Raw genomic sequence first — 21,358 nt, 5'->3', positions numbered from 1 at the left:
GGATCGTTTTCTTCTGCATTAACCTCAACTGAATTTTCAGGCCAAATTGAGGACCAGAACAGATGTAAGCGACTGTTCTGGTTATCAGGAGAATCCTCGAAAGTGCCAATTGTGACCTCTGACTGGGTGTTCCCTGAAGCACAAAACAATGCAGTTTCACAAGAGACTTGGATTTCGGGTGGATCTGACCGGATGGCGAGCTACCAAAAGTGTGAAAGGGTCTTCAAGCTTCGTGCAGTGAATTGCAAGCACATTCGAAGCCTTCTTGCCTTGCATCTGCAATCAACACACGAGCGTTCTCGCCTTACGATCCATCGCTAGCATTACAAGTTAGTACGAACACAGAAGCCAAAATATAACCGGATTCTCAGTGCACAGCGACCAGGCACTTATTCATCAAGTACTCCCACACCGCAAGTAGACCTCACAGGCGAGCAACTCGGGAGCCCTAAACAAGATGCCAGCACCAGCACCAAAAAATCTGCAAGAGGCAACGCAGGATGCCGTCAACATGACGAGGAATCTGGCCGACTACCACGGGTACTCAAGCTCAGCAGTGGATCCCTCCGTCACGGTGATCTCAGTTGAGCGTACAGGTCTCGATGAGAATGGCAATCTCGTCCGCGAAGCTGCCGATGTTGACGACTCAAACGAAACAGCCCGACTCACAATGAAGACATCCGGCAGTGCAACAGACACAACGCCAGTACGTAAGGACATCCACACACGTCTTGTGTTACGCATGCGGGTCACCGAGAAGATGGACAACAGTCTTGGCAATATGCATGGTGGCTGCAGTGCCACTCTGGTCGACAATATTACCAGCATGGTCATCTTCTATCACACTTCGGGCGCGATGGGAACGCCCTGGTCATTCCTCGGTGTTTCACAGAATCTGAGCGTCTTGTATATGAATGCGTGCCCCGTTGGATCGGTGATCGAGATGGATGTATACTCGGAGCAGGTGGGCAAATCGATTGCGTTGCTGACTGCGGAGTTCTGGATCGTGGAGCGAGATGATGGTCAGACGGACGATGGAGAGGGTCCAGTATACTCGGGCAAGTGGAAGCGCGTCAAGAAGACCATCACTGGTACGCATACCAAGGTGAGTAGATTAGAGCATGAGATGTCTTCCGAGCCGGCTAGCTAGCTGCCAGCTAAGTAGACATTCTAAATCCCAGTGGCTGTATGATGTATGGACTGACACTGACGTCTACTTTCTGCTTCCCTCTTTGACCTATCTCCTGCCGGCCGTTGATCATGTGCAACCGCCCTTCAGGTCGACAACTCAGCAAAAGTGAAGCTTTAGATCAAGACAACCATAAAGGTATATCCTCGCATCTCGTCTGTCACTATTAAGAGTTCCTGTCAGTTGAAAATGCGTCGGCATCTCAAGAAGAATGCACGAGTAGCAGCTGAAGCGCCAAGGGATCAGATGTGTGCATAAGCGATGAACACAATGAAATACATGAAGGTTGGCATGACAATGGTTCAGGGGCATAGTAGAAGATGGCAACTCAGGAGGTCACAGAGGAGGTGACTCATCTGACTCAGACATGACTAAAGATAGCAACAGGGTATATATATGTGCTTGTGATAGAGATCCATACAAATGAAATAATCAAGCATTACAAGAAGCATATGACTGTGGTAAGGGAGCCTGATTGTGGCCCCAATAATGGCATATACTAATTGTTATCTTCAACTGATTAAGAGTCTGAAGAAGCTACCAACCAAGCTAACTGAAGCCCATCAACAATCATGGTAGAAGATGCCAAAACCCAGGTTGACACCAGTATGAGGACCAAAGGAAGCAGGAAAGGCAAGACCACCCAGGTGTGAGCTGACAATGATGCCACAAATGAGAATGAGCCAGAGGCCATCAACAACAAAGCCAATGAAGGAGCCAACTCTGACTCAGATTTTGATGATGGTGACAAGCAATATAACTTTTGCACCCTAGCAAAGCTTCTTGAACCTGTACTGAAGCTCACATCACACAGCTACTACAGCTGGAGCACTCACATGAAGTCATTCCTCTGACCTGTGCCTCATGCAATGAAACACCTTGAGGGAGCATATGACAAGAAGTACCCAAAATGGAGCCACTCCCTTGATGATGCTTTGATCAACGCTCTCCACAGAACAATTGACACTACCGGAGAGCACTGTCAGGGGTCTCGCGCCTGAAACCCAGGTCAGTCTGTCGAGATACTCAGTGACTATCAAACTGTGCGACAGCTATTGTCTTGGTATCAGTCTCGATGAGCTAGTCACTCAGCAACTATCAAGTTGTGTGATGACAGCGGGTGGCATTCATTGTATATACTATTGTAGGTTTTGGCTGACCTCTGTGGACACTCTGTTCAGGGGTAGCTCGGCACAATCAATATCAATGCTTCAATTATGATGACACCAAGGTCTGGTGTGAGTGTTGATGATGATGAGGTTGATGGTGTTGGTGATAAGGTTGGTGAATGTCAATGATAATGAGGTTGATGGTGTTGGTGATGAGGTTGGTGGCATCAACATGAGTGTCCAGTGTGTTGACTTGATGCTTGAAGTGATCCCTGGACTGCAGTGGACTACTGCCTTTGGTTCTATCTATATCCAGACTGCTAACCTGCTATGGGGCACCTGCAGATGTCAGGTAGTGGTGATACAACACACACACTACAATGAGGAGCAACCTTGATAGATTGCTGCTATGCTGACTGTAACTAATGAGTACTTATGTTTCTAAAGTATTGACTAGTTGTATGGTGAGTAGAGTGGATGAGGATCCACTCGACCTATGATGATGAGAAAGCATGGTTATATACCTCTTCACAGCATCACCAGTGATGCTGCTCCTGCTCTCTCTCCAGAGAGTACCTTCTTCATCGAGTACTGCTCAGGGGCCTCTCCTGCTTGGCACCCCTGTGCCTCTTGAGTGGTGTCGACTCCTTCGACACTGCTCCTCCTCCTCATGACCTGGTGTCGACTCCTTCGACACTGCTCCTCTTCCTCAGGACCTGCCTGCTAGTGTCCTATACACTGCTCCTTCTCCTTTGACCGGTGACAGTTCCTTTGGCTCTGGTCTCTCGAGCCCCTGAGTGGTAACCATCTGAGCTTGGTCCTCTTCATGGCTGTGCCTGCTCCTTGAGCTTGGTCCTCTTCATGGCTGTGCCTGCTCCTTGAGCTTGGTCCTCCTTGTGGCTGTGCCTGGCCCTCCTCGCATGTGGCTCATGTCCTCCTTTGCATGTGAGTCCATAGGAGTCCATGGTCTCCATGGAGACTGCACTACAACCATGCTCTCTACTGGTATCGACTAGATCTTCGATACCTGTGCTCCTTCCATATGAACCAGTGACCCTCCTGCTTCTTGAGCATCCAGGCCCATGACACTACCCCCCTCTTAAGAGCCGAGCTCCGTCAAGGCATGCTCTGGTCTGGTTCATGCTGACTCCTCCTCCTCCTCCTCGACAACATTGCCAACATCATCCTTCCTCCTTCTCTCAACGTCATCCTCCTTCCTCCTTCTCTCTCTATTCCTCCTTTCTCTACTTTGTCTACTCGCTCGTCCCCCCTCCGACACCTCATACTCCTGGATGAGGTTGGGGCAGTTGAGGTTCTCTACTGGTTCCCATGAAGCAGCTTCTTCTGAGTACCCTCTCCACAACACTTTGTACTCTGTAGTCCCATTGTGTGAACACTTGTTGATGAGTGCTTCGACTTTGAAGTGGAGGTCCTCATTGTCAGGGGTCTCGCGCCTGAAACCCAGGTCGGTCTGTCGAGATACTCGGTGACTATCAAACTGTGCGACAGCTATTGTCTCGGTATCGGTGACTATCAAGTTGTGCAGTGACAGCTGGTGGCGTTTGTGGTATATACTATCGTAGGTTTTGGCTGACCTCTGTGGACACTCCATTCAGGGGTAGCTCGGCATGATCAATATCAATGTTATGATGACACCAAGGTCTGGTGTGAGTGTTGATGATGATGAGGTTGATGGTGTTGGTGATGAGATTGGTGATGTCGATGATAATGAGGTTGATGGTGTTGGTGATAAGGTTGGTGGCATCAACACGAGTGTCCAGTGTGTTGACTTGATGCTTGAAGTGATCCCCGGACCGCAGTGGACTACTGCCTTCGGTTCTATCTTGATCCGGACCGCTAACCTGCTATGGGTGCCTTCGGACGTCAGGTAGTGGTGATACAACACACACACTATGATGAGGAGCAACCTTGCTAGATTGCTGCTATGCTGACTGAAACTAATATATACTTATGCTGAAGTGATAACTAGTTATGGTGAGTAGAGTGGATGAGGATCCACTCAACCTATGATGATGAGAAAGCATGGTTATATACCTCTACTCAGCATCGCCAGCGATGCTGCTCCTGCTCTCTCTCTCCAGAGAGTACCTTCTTCATCGAGTACTGCTCAGGGGCCTCTCCTGCTTGGCACCCCTGTGCCTCTTGAGCTGTGTCGACTCCTTCGACACTGCTCCTCCTCCTCATGACCTGATGTCAACCCTTCGACACTGCTCCTCCTCCTCATGACCTGGTGTCGACTCCTTCGACACTGCTCCTCCTCCTCATGACCTGGTGTCGACTCCTTCGACACTGCTCCTCCTCCTTTGATCAGTGACAGTTCCTTTGGCTCTTGTCTCTCGAGCCCCTGAGTGGTAACCATCTGCATGCTCCTTGAGCTTGGTCCTCTTCGTGGCTGTGCCTGCTCCTTGAGCTTGGTCCTCCTCGTGGCTGTGCTTGGCCCTCCTTTGCATGTGAGTCCATAGGAGTCCATGGTCTCCATGGAGACTGCACTACGCTCTCTACTGATCTCGACTAGATCTTCGATACCTGTGCTCCTTCCATATGAACCCATGACCCTCCTGCTTCTTGAGCATCCAGGCCCATGACACTACCCCCCTCTTAAGAGCCGAGCTCCGTCGAGGCATGCTCTGGTCTGGTCCATGCTGACTCCTCCTCCTCCTCCTCGCCAACATCGCCAACATCATCTCTCCTCCTTCTCTCAACGTCATCCTCCTTCCTCTTCCTCTCTCTACTCCTCCTGTTCTCTCCTCCTTTCTCTACTTTGTCTACTCACTCGTCCCCCCTCCGACACCTCATACTCCTGGATGAGGTCGGGACAGTTGAGGTTCTCTACTGGTTCCCATGAAGCAGCTTCCTCTGTGTACCCTCTCCACAACACCTTGTACTCTGTAGTCCCATTGTGTGAACGCTTGTCGATGAGTGCTTCGACTTCGAAGTCGAGGTCCTCATCTGGAAGTGATGGTATGGTGGGCTGTTCAGCACGTTGAGGAAGAGAACTTGTTCTTGCTGGCTCGAGCATGGAGACATGGAACACATCATGCACCCTAAGGTTTGCTGGCAATGTGATTCGATAAGCTCGGCGTCCTACCCGTTCCTGAACTGGGTAGGGTCCTGCAAACCGGGTATCTAACTTGGGTGTGGGTCTCTGTGTCTTCCAGTTTCGATGGTTGATATAGACCATATCACCCACCTTAAACTCGATGTCCTTGTGCTTCCTGTTATACTGGTCTACTGATCTCCGTTGTGCCTCTCTGATCTGCTCCTGGAGGTACTTGCAACACTCCTTTCCATCCATGAGGTACTCAAAGCAACCTGGATCATTGACTCCTAGTCGTTGAGGGATGTCAGGATGAGCTTTGGGGTTCCATCCATAGCATGCAAAGAATGGTGAGACACCAATGCTGTTGTGGACTGTGTTGTTGTACACAAAGGCTGCAGTGTCCAGCAGGTTGACCCAGTCATCCTGCTCATAGTTGCAGTACATCCTGAGGTATTGCTCTATGACCTGATTGACCCTCTCTGTCTGACCATCAGTTTGAGGATGGTAAGCCGTGCTAAGTGAGTGCTTCACACCCATTTGCTCTGCAAATGCCTTCCATGCTCCTGATATGAACTGCCTGCCTCGGTCCGATACCATGTGATCTGGATATCCAAAGAGTCTAACCATGTGTCCATATAGCAATACTGCAGTCTGTTTGGCCGTGACTGTCTTATGGGTTGGAGCTAGTATGGCAAACTTGGTTAACCTGTCGACAATGACTAAGATAGAGTCATAGGTCTTGGAGTCATACTTCTTTGATGGTGGTAGTCCTTCGATGAAGTCGAGGGATATGGAGCCCCAGGGCCTGTCTGGTGTTGCTAGTGGCTGTAGCAAACCATATGGACAGTGATGAGGAGCTTTGTACCTAGCACATACAGGACAACTTGCTACATAGTCTGCAATCCAAGCTGTCATGTTTGGCCACCAGTAATGTCATTGAGCTGCCTTGATGGTAGCATCTCTTCCTACATGTCCAGCAGTAATACCATCATGGCATTGGGTCATCACCATGAATCGCAGGTGCTCTACAGAGAGAGACTGTCCATCTACCTCTTTGGCACTCCTTGAGTGTCGGTTGTTGGTCCTCCCTGGCATGATCACTTTGGGGATAACCAACCTTCCTCCACTGTACCATAGGTCGTCCTTGAGTTCGAAGGGCTTCTTCCTATGTATCTCCTGTAGCTCTTGGTCTAAGGGCTGGAAGATCTTGACCAGGTCTCTGAGACCTTTTGATGCTATGGACTCCATCGAGAGCATAGGGGCCACTAGGGTCGAGTCATGGTCTGCTGTCTCCTTGAACACTCGAGGAGGCAGTAGTTGCCTCACATTGTGATCCTGCTCTTCACCAGCTGGTTGCATGTCAGTCCTTCTGGTGAGGGCATCGGGTTCACCACCTTTGTCTCCTGGTTGATACTGCAATATGAAGTCGAAGTCTGCTAGTAGTATTGCCCATCGAGCCTGTCGACCTGTTATGCGTCTCTGTGACTTGAAGTACTTGAGGGCTTCATGGTCAGTGAGGATGACCAGTTGACTTGGTAGTCCAGCTAGCATGTGTTGCCACTGAGTAAGGCAGGCGACCACAGCTAGGAGCTCCTTGTCATGGATTTCATAGTTCTTCTCAGCAGAAGACATCTTCCTAGAGTAGAAAGCCACTGGATGCCATCGTCCTTCATGCTCCTGCTTGAGTACTCCTGCTATAGCAAAGTCACTTGCATGAGTCTCCAACCTTGTTGGAAGGTGGTAGTCAAAGTGCTGAAGCACTCCTGCTGATGTGAAGGCCTGGATGAGTGTCATGGGCCTGGATGCTCAAGAAGCAGGAGGGTCATGGGTTCATATGGAAGGAGCACAGGTATCGAAGACCTAGTCGACACCAGTAGAGAGCATGGTCGTAGTGCAGTCTCCATGGAGACCATGGACTCCTATGGACTCACATGCAAAGGAGGGCCAAGCACAGCCACGAGGAGGACCAAGCTCAAGGAGCAGGCACAGCCACGAGGAGGACCAAGCTCAAGGAGCATGCAGATGGTTACCACTCAGGGGCTCGAGAGACAAGAGCCAAAGGAACTGTCACTGATCAAAGGAGGAGGAGCAGTGTCGAAGGAGTCGACACCAGGTCATGAGGAGGAGGAGCAGTGTCGAAGGAGTCGACACAGCTCAAGAGGCACAGGGGTGCCAAGCAGGAGAGGCCCCTGAGCAGTACTCGATGAAGAAGGTACTCTCTGGAGAGAGAGCAGGAGCAGCATCGCTGGCGATGCTGAGAAGAGGTATATAACCATGCTTTCTCATCAATAGGTCGAGTGGATCCTCATCCACTCTACTCACCATACAACTAGTCAATACTTTAGAAACATAAGTACTCATTAGTTACAGTCAGCATAGCAGCAATCTATCAAGGTTGCTCCTCATTGTAGTGTGTGTGTTGTATCACCACTACCTGACATCTGCAGGTGCCCCATAGCAGGTTAGCAGTTGTGCAGTGACAGCTGGTGGCGTTTGTGGTATATACTATCGTAGGTTTCGGCTGACCTCTGTGGACACTCCGTTCAGGGGTAGCTCGGCACGATCAATATCAATGTTATGATGACACCAAGGTCTGGTGTGAATGTTGATGATGATGAGGTTGATGGTGTTGGTGATGAGATTGGTGATGTCAATGATAATGAGGTTGATGGTGTTGGTGATAAGGTTGGTGGCGTCAACACGAGTGTCCAGTGTGTTGACTTGATGCTTGAAGTGATCCCTGGACCGCAGTGGACTACTGCCTTCGGTTCTATCTTGATCCGGACCGCTAACCTGCTATGGGCGCCTTCGGACGTCAGGTAGTGGTGATACAACACACACACTATGATGAGGAGCAACCTTTGATGGATTGCTGCTATGCTGACTGAAACTAATATATACTTATGCTGAAGTGATAACTAGTTATGGTGAGTAGAGTGGATGAGGATCCACTCGACCTATGATGATGAGAAAGCATGGTTATATACCTCTTCACAACATCGCCAGCGATGCTGCTCCTGCTCTCTCTCCAGAGAGTACCTTCTTCATCGAGTACTGCTCAGGGGCCTCTCCTGCTTGGCACCCCTGTGCCTCTTGAGTGGTGTCGACTCCTTCAACACTGCTCCTCCTCCTCATGACCTGATGTCGACTCCCTCGACACTGCTCCTCTTCCTCAGGACCTGCTTGCCAGTGTCCTAGGACTCTTGTCTCTCGAGCCCCTGAGTGGTAACCATCTGAGCTTGGTCCTCTTCGTGGCTGTGCCTGCTCCTTGAGCTTGGTCCTCCTTGTGGCTGTGCCTGGTCCTCCTCGCATGTGGCTCGGTTCTCCTTTGCATGTGAGTCCATAGGAGTCCATGGTCTCCATGGAGACTGCACTACGACCATGCTCTCTACTGGTATCGACTAGGTCTTCGATACCTGTGCTCCTTCCATATGAACCCATGACCCTCCTGCTTCTTGAGCATCCAGGCCCATGACAGTATACTACCACATATATCCCAATGATGTCTCGGAAGATGTCATTGATGAATGACTGGAAGTGAGCCGGAGCATTGGCTAGGCCAAAGGGCATCACTAGGTACTCATAGAGTCCCAACTGAGTGCCAAAAGCTGTCTTCCATTCATCTCCTTTAGCAATCTGGATGAGGTTGTATGCTGCTCTAAGGTCTAGCTTGGTATAGATCTTTGCCTTCCTGAGTAAGAACAGCTGCTCCTCGATGAGGGGCAATGGTGCCCTGTTCTTGACAGTGATCTCGTTGAGACCTCTGTAGTCCACACAGAGTCTGAGACCTCCATCCTTCTTTGGTACAAAGAGCACTGGTGATCGTGCCGGGCTCTTCGATGGTCTTATGAACCCCTTCTCGAGGTTCTCATCCAAGTATCTCCTCAACTCGGACATCTCCTTGGGTCCCTTAAGGTATAGGGGCCCTTGAGGTGGCTTACCTCCTTCTATCAACTCGAGGTGGAGATCATGCTCGGTATGATGGGGCAGCTTGTCTGCTTCCACCTCATCAAACACATCTTGCAGGTGTTGGTATGGCTTTGGTATGTCTGCAGCCGTCACCACCTTGTCTACCTCCACCTCCATCTCGACTCCTTTGTCTGCGCCTGTAGGTACAAAACCAAAGGCCGGGAGTGATGATGGTGGCTCCTCCAACAGCATGAATCCTATGGGTCCATCTTCTAGAGCTGCTTGTAGTATGCGCTCTGCTGAGACAAACTCGTTACCATGAAGGGTTGGTCTCCTCATGGTTAGGTCCCCTGCTCTTGCTGCTTCAGGGGGTCTCCTAGGGGGTCGGTCCTGCTCCTGAGTCTTGAACTCCAGCTGGCCCGTGTCAGGGGTCTCGCGCCTGAAACCCAGGTCGGTCTGTCGAGATACTCGGTGACTATCAAACTGTGTGACAGCTATTGTCTCGGTATCGGTGACTATCAAGTTGTGCAGTGACAGCAGGTGGCGTTCGTTGTATATACTATCTTAGGTTTCGGCTGACCTCTGTGGACACTCCGTTCAGGGGTAGCTCGGCACGATCAATATCAATGTTATGATGACACCAAGGTCTGGTGTGAGTGTTGATGATGATGAGGTTGATGGTGTTGGTGATGAGATTGGTGATGTCGATGATAATGAGGTTGATGGTGTTGGTGACGAGATTGGTGATGTCGATGATAATGAGGTTGATGGTGTTGGTGATAAGGTTGGTGGCGTCAACACGAGTGTCCAGTGTGTTGACTTGATGCTTGAAGTGATCCCCGGACCGCAGTGGACTACTGCCTTCGGTTCTATCGATATCCGGACCGCTAACCTGCTATGGGCGCCTTCGGACGTCAGGTAGTGGTGATACAACACACACACTACGATGAGGAGCAACCTTGATAGATTGCTGCTATGCTGACTGTAACTAATGAGTACTTGTGTTTCTAAAGTATTGACTAGTTGTATGGTGAGTAGAGTGGATGAGGATCCACTCGACCTATTGATGAGAAAGCATGGTTATATACCTCTTCTCAGCATCGCCAGCGATGCTGCTCCTGCTCTCTCTCCAGAGAGTACCTTCTTCATCGAGTACTGCTCAGGGGCCTCTCCTGCTTGGCACCCCTGTGCCTCTTGAGCTGTGTCGACTCCTTCGACACTGCTCCTCCTCTTCATGACCTGGTGTCGACTCCTTCGACACTGCTCCTCCTCCTCATGACCTGGTGTCGACTCCTTCGACACTGCTCCTCCTCCTTTGATCAGTGACAGTTCCTTTGGCTCTTGTCTCTCGAGCCCCTGAGTGGTAACCATCTGCATGCTCCTTGAGCTTGGTCCTCTTCGTGGCTGTGCCTGCTCCTTGAGCTTGGTCCTCCTCGTGGCTGTGCCTGCTCCTTGAGCTTGGTCCTCCTCGTGGCTGTGCTTGGCCCTCCTTTGCATGTGAGTCCATAGGAGTCCATGGTCTCCATGGAGACTGCACTACGACCATGCTCTCTACTGGTGTCGACTAGGTCTTCGATACCTGTGCTCCTTCCATATGAACCCATGACCCTCCTGCTTCTTGAGCATCCAGGCCCATGACAGCCCGTATCCCATTGTATGGTGGGTTTGAGCCTCCATAGCTCAGTGAACCCCAGGATGAGGTCATAGTCCACAGTGTCGGCCACTGAAGCTTTGACCACACCCAGATTGTGTGTACCAATAGATACCTGCATGCTTGCAGAACTATTGATGGAGAGTTGGTGCCTGGTGACACCATGGATTGATCTTGTTTTTATGGGTTTTGTGGGTATTTGGTACTTACTAATGAAAGAATCTGAGACTATGGACAAACCAGCACCAGTATCAGCTAGTATCTGAGCAGGATGGTCTTGAACCATTCCAGAGAGCTCCAGTACTGCTTTGCCTCCACTGGTAGAGAAACATACTTGACAATCTTGATATATACAGAGTGATGGCGAGGAGGTTTGTAGAGCAATGCATGCCATCAGTGCATCACCCCACTGATGTTTCCCTCATCGTCATCATCATCATGCTCCTCCTCCTCATGGTCAAGGTCCATGGGTTGCTGGTATGAGCTGAGGTCCATGGCCTCAGGGTCACCCATCTCAGTACTGCCTGTGTGGCCATCTCCTGAGTCGGTGGCCTCCTCAAAGGGGTCTGCTGTGGTGACCATAACCTTTGGTCCCATGGGTCGAGAGCTAAGAGGGTCTACCCTCCTGCTGGGGCAGTCTCTGGCCCAATGGCCGATACCCTTGCATACATGACAGGTGTTGATACCTGATGGAGCAGGGCTTCCTTGCTTCGAGGGTTGGGTGGGATGATGAGGAAGGGGTCGGTTTAGGTTTTGTATAGTTGCTTGTGTAGTTGCTTGTGATGGTGATCGAGCTGGATAAGGTTGAGTGGGTTGTCAGATGGGGATCGAACTTTGATTTGGCCGAGACCCAGTTCTTAGTGGAGGTGATGTGGCATTTGGGAGTGAGTGTCTAGCCGAGGACTGCTGTAGTAGCATCCTCTGTCGATCGATCTCCTCAACCTCTCGGTACCACTCCCATCTCTTCCCAGGTGGATTCCTCTCGAACTTCTCCTGTATGCTGTGAGTGAGACTTCCTCTGAAGAGATCAATCACTAGCTCGTTGTCATCTAGGTTGACCTGTCCCTCCAAGTCTCTGAACTGCTCTACATGACATGTGGTGGCACCAGGAGCATCACTTGTGAGTCTGAGAGCCAACAGCTTGTTGTATGCCTCCATCCTAGCATTGCGTGGGTTGAACTGTTCTGACAGTCGCTCTGTGAAGTAGTGCCAATCATTGAACAACCTTCCTTCTCTAGCTCTATCAATATGGAGCTTGGAGGTCCACCACTCTCTTGCTGTCCCTTCCAGTTGAGCTCCCATGTGGTTGATCATCCTAGTCTGCTCATACACCTGGTTGAACTTAAACCATGCTTCGGCTTCTAGAATGAAGATCTCCATGTCTCGGGGATTGAACTTTGGAAAGGGGGTGGCGATGGGCTTTGACCGGTTAAGCTCTGCCATGATGCTGGTATCCTCCTCGTGGTCCAGGGGGTAAGGGTCCGTCCTAGTCCTGCTGTAGGGGTCCAGCTTAGTCTTGACATATCTTGGCCCAGTAGGTGAAGCATACTTCTCGTAGTTGATGTCCTCCTGCTCATCCAGGTTGAATGAGACTGATCGTCTTGGTCGTGGAGCTGGAGTAGGAGTATGTGGGTCTCCTATCATAGACTCATCTCCTCCTCCTGCTTGGTCTTCTGAGTGAGAGAGGTCCATTGTCTCCTCCCTGCTCAGTTGAGCTCGTTGTAATCGTTCCTCTTGATGACCCTGTCTGGTAACCTCTAGCTGTGCTTCCAATAGAGTGAGTAGTCTATCGAGCTTATTGTTGAGGTCTGGGTCCGTCATGGTGATCATGAGGAGCTGCTTGAATGATCCACTCTAATGTCAGGGGTCTCGCACCTGAAACCCAGGTCGGTCTGTCGAGATACTCGGTGACTATCAAACTGTGCGACAGCTATTGTCTCGGTATCGGTGACTATCAAGTTGTGCAGTGACAGCTGGTGGCGTTTGTGGTATATACTATCGTAGGTTTTGGCTGACCTCTGTGGACACTCCATTCAGGGGTAGCTTGGCACGATCAATATCAATGTTAGGATGACACCAAGGTCTGGTGTGAGTGATGATGATGATGAGGTTGATGTTGTTGGTGATGAGATTGGTGATGTCAATGATAATGAGGTTGATGGTGTTGGTGATAAGGTTGGTGGCGTCAACACGAGTGTCCAGTGTGTTGACTTGATGCTTGAAGTGATCCCTGGACCGCAGTGGACTACTGCCTTCGGTTCTATCTTGATCCGGACTGCTAACCTGCTATGGGCGCCTTCGGACGTCAGGTAGTGGTGATACAACACACACACTATGATGAGGAGCAACCTTTGATGGATTGCTGCTATGCTGACTGAAACTAATATATACTTATGCTGAAGTGATAACTAGTTATGGTGAGTAGAGTGGATGAGGATCCACTCGACCTATGATGATGAGAAAGCATGGTTATATACCTCTACTCAGCATCGCCAGCGATGCTGCTCCTGCTCTCTCTCTCCAGAGAGTACCTTCTTCATCGAGTACTGCTCAGGGGCCTCTCCTGCTTGGCACCCCTGTGCCTCTTGAGCTGTGTCGACTCCTTCGACACTGCTCCTCCTCCTCATGACCTGATGTCAACCCTTCGACACTGCTCCTCCTCCTCATGACCTGGTGTCGACTCCTTCGACACTGCTCCTCCTCCTCATGACCTGGTGTCGACTCCTTCGACACTGCTCCTCCTCCTTTGATCAGTGACAGTTCCTTTGGCTCTTGTCTCTCGAGCCCCTGAGTGGTAACCATCTGCATGCTCCTTGAGCTTGGTCCTCTTCGTGGCTGTGCCTGCTCCTTGAGCTTGGTCCTCCTCGTGGCTGTGCTTGGCCCTCCTTTGCATGTGAGTCCATAGGAGTCCATGGTCTCCATGGAGACTGCACTACGCTCTCTACTGATCTCGACTAGATCTTCGATACCTGTGCTCCTTCCATATGAACCCATGACCCTCCTGCTTCTTGAGCATCCAGGCCCATGACACTCATCTGGAAGTGATGGTATGGTGGGCTGTTCAGCATGTTGAGGAAGAGAACTTGTTCTTGCTGGCTCGAGCATGGAGACATGGAACACATCATGCACCCTAAGGTTTGCTGGCAATGTGATTCGATAAGCTTGGTGTCCTACCCATTCCTGAACTGGGTAGGGTCCTGCAAACCAGGTATCTAACTTGGGTGTGGGTCTCCTTGTCTTCCAGTTTCGTCGGTTGATATAGACCATATCACCCACCTTAAACTTGATGTCCTTGTGCTTCCTGTTATACTGGTCTACTGATCTACATTGTGCCTCTCTGATCTGCTCCTGGAGGTACTTGCAACACTCCTTTCCATCCATGAGGTACTCGAAGCAACCTGGATCATTGACTCCTAGTTGTTGAGGGATGTCAGGATGAGCTTTGGGGTTCCATCCATAGCATGCAAAGAATGGTGAGACACCAATGCTGTTGTGGACTGTGTTGTTGTATACAAAGGCTGCAGTGTCCAGCAGGTCAGCCCAGTCATTCTGCTCATAGTTGCAGTACATCCTTAGGTACTGCTCAATGACCTGATTGACCCTCTCTGTCTGACCATCAGTTTGAGGATGGTAGGCCATGCTAAGTGAGTGCTTCACACCCATTTGTTCTGCAAATGCCTTCCATGCTCCTGATATGAACTGCCTGCCTCGTGTCATGGGCCTGGATGCTCAAGAAGCAGGAGGGTCACTGGTTCATATGGAAGGAGCACAGGTATCGAAGATCTAGTCGAGATCAGTAGAGAGCATGGTCGTAGTGCAGTCTCCATGGAGACCATGGACTCCTACAGACTCACATGCAAAGGAGGGCCAAGCACAGCCACGAAGAGGACCAAGCTCAAGGAGCATGCAGATGGTTACCACTCAGGGGCTCGAGAGACAAGAGCCAAAGGGACTGTCACTGATCAAAGGAGAAGGAGCAGTGTCGAAGGAGTCGACACCAGGTCATGAGGAGGAGGAGCAGTGTCGAAGGAGTTGACACCAGGTCATGAGGAGGAGCAGTGTCGAAGGAGTCGACACAGCTCAAGAGGCACAGGGGTGCCAAGCAGGAGAGGCCCCTGAGCAGTACTCAATGAAGAAGGTACTCTCTGGAGAGAGAGCAGGAGCAGCATCGCTGGCGATGCTGAGAAGAGGTATATAACCATGCTTTCTCATCATCATAGGTCGAGTGGATCCTCATCCACTCTACTCACCATACAACTAGTCAATACTTTAGAAACATAAGTACTCATTAGTTACAGTCAGCATAGCAGCAATCTATCAAGGTTGCTCCTCATCGTAGTGTGTGTGTTGTATCACCACTACCTGATGTCCAAAGGCGCCCATAGCAGGTTAGCGGTCCGGATATAGATAGAACCGAAGGCAGTAGTCCACTGCGGTCCGGGGGTCACTTCAAGCATCAAGTCAACACACTGGACACTCATGTTGATGCCACCAACCTTATCACCAACACCATCAACCTCCTTATCATCAACACTCACCAACCTTATCACCAACAACATCAACCTCATCATCATCAACACTTGTCATGGGCCTGGATGCTCAAGAAGCAGGAGGGTCACTGGTTCATATGGACGGAGCACAGGTATCGAAGACCTAGTCGATACCAGTAGAGAGCATGGTCGTAGTGCAGTCTCCATGGAGACCATGGACTCCTATGGATTCACATGCAAAGGAGCACTGAGCCCATATGCGAGGAGGACCAGGCACAGCCACGAGGAGGACCAAGCTCAAAGAGCAGGCGCAGCCATGAGGAGGACCAAGCTCAGATGGTTACCACTCAGGGGCTCGAGAGACAGGAAGTCGACACAGGTCATGAGGAGGAGGAGCAGTGTCGAAGGAGTCGACACAGGTCATGAGGAGGAGGAGCAGTGTCGAAGGAGTCGACACCACTCAAGAGGCACAGGGGTGCCAAGCAGGAGAGGCCCCTGAGCAGTACTCGATGAAGAAAGTACTCTCTGGAGAGAGAGCAGGAGCAGCATCGCTGGCGATGCTGTGAAGAGGTATATAACCATGCTTTCTCATCATCATAGGTCGAGTGGATCCCCATCCACTCTACTCACCATAACTAGTTATCACTTCAGCATAAGTATACATTAGTTTCAGTCAGCATAGCAGCAATCTATCAAGGTTGCTCCTCATCGTAGTGTGTGTGTTGTATCACCACTACCTGACATCCGAAGGCGCCCATAGCAGGTTAGCGGTCCGGATATAGATAGAACCGAAGGCAGTAGTCCACTGCGGTCCGGGGATCACTTCAAGCATCAAGTCAACACACTGGACACTCGTGTTGACGCCACCAACCTTATCACCAACACCATCAACCTCATTATCATCGACATCACCAATCTCGTCACCAACACCATCAACCTCATTATCATCGACATCACCAATCTCATCACCAACACCATCAACCTCATCATCATCAACACTCACACCAGACCTTGGTGTCATCATAACATTGATATTGATCGTGCCGAGCTACCCCTGAACGGAGTGTCCACAGAGGTCAGCCGAAACCTACGATAGCATATACAACAAACGCCACCTGCTGTCACTGCACAACTTGATAGTCACCGAGTATCTCGAGACAATAGCTGTCGCACAGTTTGATAGTCACCGAGTATCTCGACAGACCGACCTGGGTTTCAGGCGCGAGACCCCTGACAACACTCACACCAGACCTTGGTGTCATCATAACCGAAGCATTGATATTGATCATGCCGAGCTACCCCTGAACGGAGTGTCCACAGAGGTCAGCCGAAACCTACGATAGTATATACAATGAATGCCACCTGCTGTCACTGCACAACTTGATAGTCACCGATACTGAGACAATAGCTGTCACACAGTTTGATAGTCACCAAGTATCTCGACAGACCGACCTGGGTTTCAGGCGCGAGACCCCTGACACCTCGGTCCGAGACCATGTGATCTGGGTATCCGAAAAGTCTAACCATGTGTCTGTATAGCAACACTGCAGTCTGTTTGGCCGTGACTGTCTTATGGGTTGGAGCTAGTATGGCAAACTTGGTCAGCCTGTTGACAATGACAAGGATGGAGTCATAGTTCCTTGATGGTGGTAGTCCTTCGATGAAGTCGAGGGATATGGAGCCCCAGGGCCTGTCTGGTGTTGCTAGTGGCTGTAGCAAACCATATGGACAGTGACGAGGAGCTTTGTACCTAGTACATACAGGACAACTTGCTACATAGTCTGCAATCCAAGCTGTCATGTTTGGCCACCAGTAATGTCATTGAGCTGCCTTGATGGTAGCATCTCTTCCTACATGTCCAGCAGTAATACCATCATGGCATTGGGTCATCACCATGAATCGCAGATGCTCTACAGAGAGAGACTGTCCATCTACCTCTTTGGCACTCCTTGAGTGTCGGTTGTTGGTCCTCCCTGGCATGATCACTTTGGGGATAACCAACCTTCCTCCACTGTACCATAGGTCGTCCTTGACCTCGAAGGGCTTCTTCTTATGTATCTCCTGTAGCTCTTGGTCTAAGGGCTGGAAGATCTTGACCAGGTCTCTGAGACCTTTTGATGCTATGGACTCCATCAAGAGCATAGGGGCCACTAGGGTCGAGTCATGGTCTGCTGTCTCCTTGAACACTTGAGGAGGCAGTAGTTGCCTCACATTGTGATCTCGCTCTTCACCAGCTGGTTGCATGTCTGTCCTTCTGGTGAGAGCATCAGGTTCACCACCTTTGTCTCCTGGTCAATACTGCAATATGAAGTCGAAGTCTGCTAGTAGTATTGCCCATCGAGCCTGTCAACCTGTGATGCATCTCTGTGACTTGAAGTACTTGAGGGCTTCATGGTCAGTGAGGATGACCAGTTGGCTCAGTAGTCCAGCTAGCATGTGTCGCCACTGAGTAAGGCAAGCAACCACAGCTAGGAGCTCCTTGTCATGGATCTCATAGTTCTTCTCAGCAGAAGACATCTTCCTAGAGTAGAAGGCCACTGGATGCCATCGTCCTTCATGCTCCTGTTTGAGTACTCCTGCTATAGCAAAGTCACTTGCATCGGTCTCCAACCTTGTTGGAAGGTGGTAGTCGAAGTGCTGAAGCACTCCTGCTGATGTGAATGCCTGGATGAGCTGGTGGAAGGCCTGTTGGGCCTCCTCTGGCAGCTCGAACTTCTTGAACCATTCTATAGGCTTTACCAGTGATGTCAAGGGCTTGGCTATGCGAGCAAAGTGGGCTATGAACCTTCGATAGAAGTTGGCAAAACCCAGGAACCTTTGGATGTCATGGATTGACTCCAGCATTGGCCACTCCTTGACAGTGTGCACCTTTTCTGGGTCCATCTCTATGCCTGTCAGTTTGATGATGTACCCCAGGAACTCGACTGTCTTGGTGTGGAACTCACACTTTGACAGCTTAGCAAAGAGTCTGTTGCTTCTTAAGCGAGTGAGGACCTCAGTGACATGCTTCACATGTACCTCCTTGGTGTCACTGAAGATCAGGAAGTCATCTAAGTATACCACTACATATACTCCAATGATGTCTCAGAAGATGTCATTGATGAATGACTGGAAGTGAGCCAGAGCATTGGCTAGGCCAAAGGGCATCACTTAGGTACTCATAGAGTCCCAACTGAGTGCCAAAAGCTGTCTTCCATTCATCTCCTTTAGCAATCCGGATGAGGTTGTATGCTGCTCTAAGGTCTAGCTTGGTATAGATCCTTGCCTTCCTGAGTAAGAACAGCTGCTCCTCGATGAGGGGCAATGGTGCCCTGTTCTTGACAGTGATCTCATTAAGACCTTGGTAGTCCACACAGAGTCTGAGACCTCCATCCTTCTTTGGTACAAAGAGCACTGGTGATTGTGCCAGGCTCTTCGATGGTCTTATGAACCCCTTCTTGAGGTTCTCATCCAAGTACCTCCTCAACTCGGACATCTCCTTGGGTCCCTTAAGGTATAGGGGCCCTTGAGGTGGCTTACCTCCTTCTATCAACTTGAGGTGGAGATCATGCTTGGTATGATGGGGCAGCTTGTCTGCTTCCACCTCATTGAACACATCTTGCAGGTGTTGGTATGGCTTTGGTATGTCTGCAGCCATCACCACCTTGTCTACCTCCACCTCCATCTCGACTCCTTTGTCTGTGCCTGTAGGTACAAAACCAAAGGCTGGGAGTGATGATGGTGGCTCCTCTAACAGCATGAACCCTATGGGTCCATCTTCCAGAGCTGCTTGTAGTATGTGCTCTGCTGAGACAAACTCGTTACCATGGAGGGTTGGTCTCCTCATGGTTAGGTCCCCTGCTCTTGCTGCTTCAGGGGGTCTCCTTGGGGGTCGGTCCTGCTCCTGAGTCTTGAACTCCAGCTGGCCCATATCCCATTGTATGGTGGGTTTGAGCCTCCGTAGCTCAGTGAACCCCAGGATGAGGTCATAGTCAGCAGTGTCAGCCACTGAAGCTTTGACCACACCCAGATTGTGTGTACCAATAGATACCTGCATGCTCGCAGAACTATTGATGGAGAGTTGGTGCCTGGTGACACCATGGATTGATCTTGTTTTTATGGGTTTTGTGGGTATTTGGTACTTACTAATGAAAGAATCTGAGACTATGGACAAACCAGCACCAGTATCAGCTAGTATCTGAGCAGGATGGTCTTGAACCATTCCAGAGAGCTTCAGTACTGCTTTGCCTCCACTGGTAGAGAAACATACTTGACAATCTTGATATATACAGAGTGATGGCAAGGAGGTTTGTAGAGCAATGCATGCCATCAGTGCATCACCCCACTGACGTTTCCCTCATCATCATCATCATCATGCTCCTCCTTGTGATCGGGGTCCATGGGTTGCTGGTATGAGCTGAGGTCCATGGCCTCAGGGTCACCCATCTCAGTGCTGCCTGTGTGGCCATCTCCTGAGTCAGTGGCCTCCTCAAAGGGGTCTGCTGTGGTGACCATAACCTTTGGTCCCATGGGTTGAGAGCTAAGAGGGTCTATCCTCCTGCTGGGGCAGTCTCTGGCCCAATGGCCAATACCCTTGCATACATGACAGGTGTTGATACCTGATGGAGCAGGGCTTCCTTGCTTCGAGGTTTGGGTGGGTTGATGAGGAAGGGGTCAGTTAGTTGGTCTGTTTAGGTTTTGTGTAGTTGCTTGTGTAGTTGCTTGTGCTGGTGATCGAGCTGGATAAGGTTGAGTGGGTTGACGTATGGGGATTGAACTTTGAATTGGCCTCCAGGCCCATGACACCTGGATGCTCAAGAAGCAGGAGGGTCACTGGTTCATATGGAAGGAGCACAGGTATCAAAGAGCTAGTCGATACCAGTAGAGAGCATGGTCGTAGTGCGGTCTCCATGGAGACCATGGACTCCTATGGACTCACATGCAAAGGAGGACCGAGCCATATGTGAGGAGGGCCAGGCACAGCCACGAGGAGGACCAAGCTCAAGGAGCAGGCACAGCCACAAAGAGGACCAAGCTCAGATGGTTACCACTCAGGGGCTCGAGAGACAAGAGTCAAAAGAACTGTCACCAGTCAAAGGAGAAGGAGCAGTGTATAGGACACTGGCAAGCAGGTCCTGAGGAGGAGGAGCAGTGTCGAAGGAGTCGACACCACTCAGGAGGCACAGGGGTGCCAAACAAGCAGCAGGATAGTAAGGAGGAGGAGCAGTGTCGAAGGAGTCGACACAGCTCAAGAGACACAGGGGTGCCAAGCAAGAGGAGAGGCCTCCGGAACAGTACTCGATGAAGAAGGTACTCTCTGGAGAGAGAGAGCAGGAGCAGCATCGCTGGCGATGCTGTGAAGAGGTATATAACCATGCTTTCTCATCATCAAAGGTCAAGTGGATCCTCATCCACTCTACTCACCATATAACTAGTTATCACTTCAGCATAAGTATATATTAGTTTCAGTCAGCATAGCAGCAATCTATCAAGGTTGCTCCTCATTGTAGTGTGTGTGTTGTATCACCACTACCTGATGTCCGAAGGCGCCCCATAGCAGGTTAGTGGTCCAGATATAGATAGAACCGAAGGCAGTAGTCCACTGCAGTCTGGGGATCACTTCAAGCATCAAGTCAACACACTGGACACTCATGTTGATGCCACCAACCTCATCACCAACACCATCAACCTCATTATCATCGACATTCACCAACCTTATCACCAACACCATCAACCTCATCATCATCAACACTCACACCAGACCTTGGTGTCATCATAATCTATGCATTGATATTGATCATGCTGAGCTACCCCTGAACGGAGTGTCCACAGAGGTCAGCCGAAACCTACAACAGTATATACACGAACACCACCCATCGCGCAACTTGATAGTCGCCGAGCTATAAGCTCATCAAGATCGATACTGAGACAATAGCTGTCACACAGTTTGATAGTCACCGAGTATCTCGA

The 21,358-nt window shown here is 50.3% G+C and overlaps 8 protein-coding genes across 8 annotated transcripts; 1 reads left to right on the top strand and 7 right to left on the bottom strand.

Annotated features, from left to right (window-relative positions):
• Window positions 1-457: 457 nt before the first annotated feature.
• On the top strand, window positions 458-1,309 carry UHO2_00968 (uncharacterized protein; the record flags this gene model as incomplete). The annotated part of the gene is made up of 2 exons (XM_041553436.1): window positions 458-1,105; window positions 1,280-1,309. 2 exons carry the CDS (start codon window positions 458-460, stop codon window positions 1,307-1,309), a joined length of 678 nt encoding a protein of 225 aa, XP_041409370.1.
• Window positions 1,310-4,426: 3,117 nt separating this feature from the next.
• Window positions 4,427-6,991, bottom strand: UHO2_00967 (uncharacterized protein; the record flags this gene model as incomplete). The annotated part of the gene is made up of 4 exons (XM_041553435.1): window positions 4,427-4,906; window positions 5,093-6,177; window positions 6,236-6,324; window positions 6,477-6,991. 4 exons carry the CDS (start codon window positions 6,989-6,991, stop codon window positions 4,427-4,429), a joined length of 2,169 nt encoding a protein of 722 aa, XP_041409369.1.
• A 1,359-nt stretch (window positions 6,992-8,350) lies between these two features.
• UHO2_00966 (uncharacterized protein) lies at window positions 8,351-9,607 on the bottom strand (the record flags this gene model as incomplete). The annotated part of the gene is made up of 1 exon (XM_041553434.1): window positions 8,351-9,607. The coding sequence occupies one exon, from the start codon at window positions 9,605-9,607 to the stop codon at window positions 8,351-8,353; it is 1,257 nt and encodes a 418-aa protein (XP_041409368.1).
• Window positions 9,608-10,587: 980 nt separating this feature from the next.
• On the bottom strand, window positions 10,588-11,205 carry UHO2_00965 (uncharacterized protein; the record flags this gene model as incomplete). Its single annotated transcript, XM_041553433.1, has 1 exon — window positions 10,588-11,205. One exon carries the CDS (start codon window positions 11,203-11,205, stop codon window positions 10,588-10,590), a length of 618 nt encoding a protein of 205 aa, XP_041409367.1.
• Window positions 11,206-11,735: 530 nt separating this feature from the next.
• Window positions 11,736-12,740, bottom strand: UHO2_00964 (uncharacterized protein; the record flags this gene model as incomplete). The annotated part of the gene is made up of 1 exon (XM_041553432.1): window positions 11,736-12,740. One exon carries the CDS (start codon window positions 12,738-12,740, stop codon window positions 11,736-11,738), a length of 1,005 nt encoding a protein of 334 aa, XP_041409366.1.
• A 729-nt stretch (window positions 12,741-13,469) lies between these two features.
• UHO2_00963 (uncharacterized protein) lies at window positions 13,470-14,636 on the bottom strand (the record flags this gene model as incomplete). Its single annotated transcript, XM_041553431.1, has 1 exon — window positions 13,470-14,636. One exon carries the CDS (start codon window positions 14,634-14,636, stop codon window positions 13,470-13,472), a length of 1,167 nt encoding a protein of 388 aa, XP_041409365.1.
• A 2,141-nt stretch (window positions 14,637-16,777) lies between these two features.
• UHO2_00962 (uncharacterized protein) lies at window positions 16,778-19,903 on the bottom strand (the record flags this gene model as incomplete). The annotated part of the gene is made up of 5 exons (XM_041553430.1): window positions 16,778-17,202; window positions 17,281-17,697; window positions 17,761-18,480; window positions 18,560-19,636; window positions 19,735-19,903. The coding sequence occupies 5 exons, from the start codon at window positions 19,901-19,903 to the stop codon at window positions 16,778-16,780; spliced, it is 2,808 nt and encodes a 935-aa protein (XP_041409364.1).
• Window positions 19,904-20,439: 536 nt separating this feature from the next.
• UHO2_00961 (uncharacterized protein) lies at window positions 20,440-21,041 on the bottom strand (the record flags this gene model as incomplete). Its single annotated transcript, XM_041553429.1, has 3 exons — window positions 20,440-20,705; window positions 20,813-20,819; window positions 20,922-21,041. 3 exons carry the CDS (start codon window positions 21,039-21,041, stop codon window positions 20,440-20,442), a joined length of 393 nt encoding a protein of 130 aa, XP_041409363.1.
• Between the last annotated feature and the right edge of the window lie 317 nt (window positions 21,042-21,358).

Source organism: Ustilago hordei (assembly GCF_900519145.1).
Source record: "Ustilago hordei strain Uho2 genome assembly, contig: UHO2_contig_02, whole genome shotgun sequence".
NCBI classification, from domain to species: domain Eukaryota; kingdom Fungi; phylum Basidiomycota; class Ustilaginomycetes; order Ustilaginales; family Ustilaginaceae; genus Ustilago; species Ustilago hordei.
The sequence above is the reverse complement of the archived record's forward strand: the minus strand, read 5'-3'. Positions and strand labels throughout refer to the sequence as shown.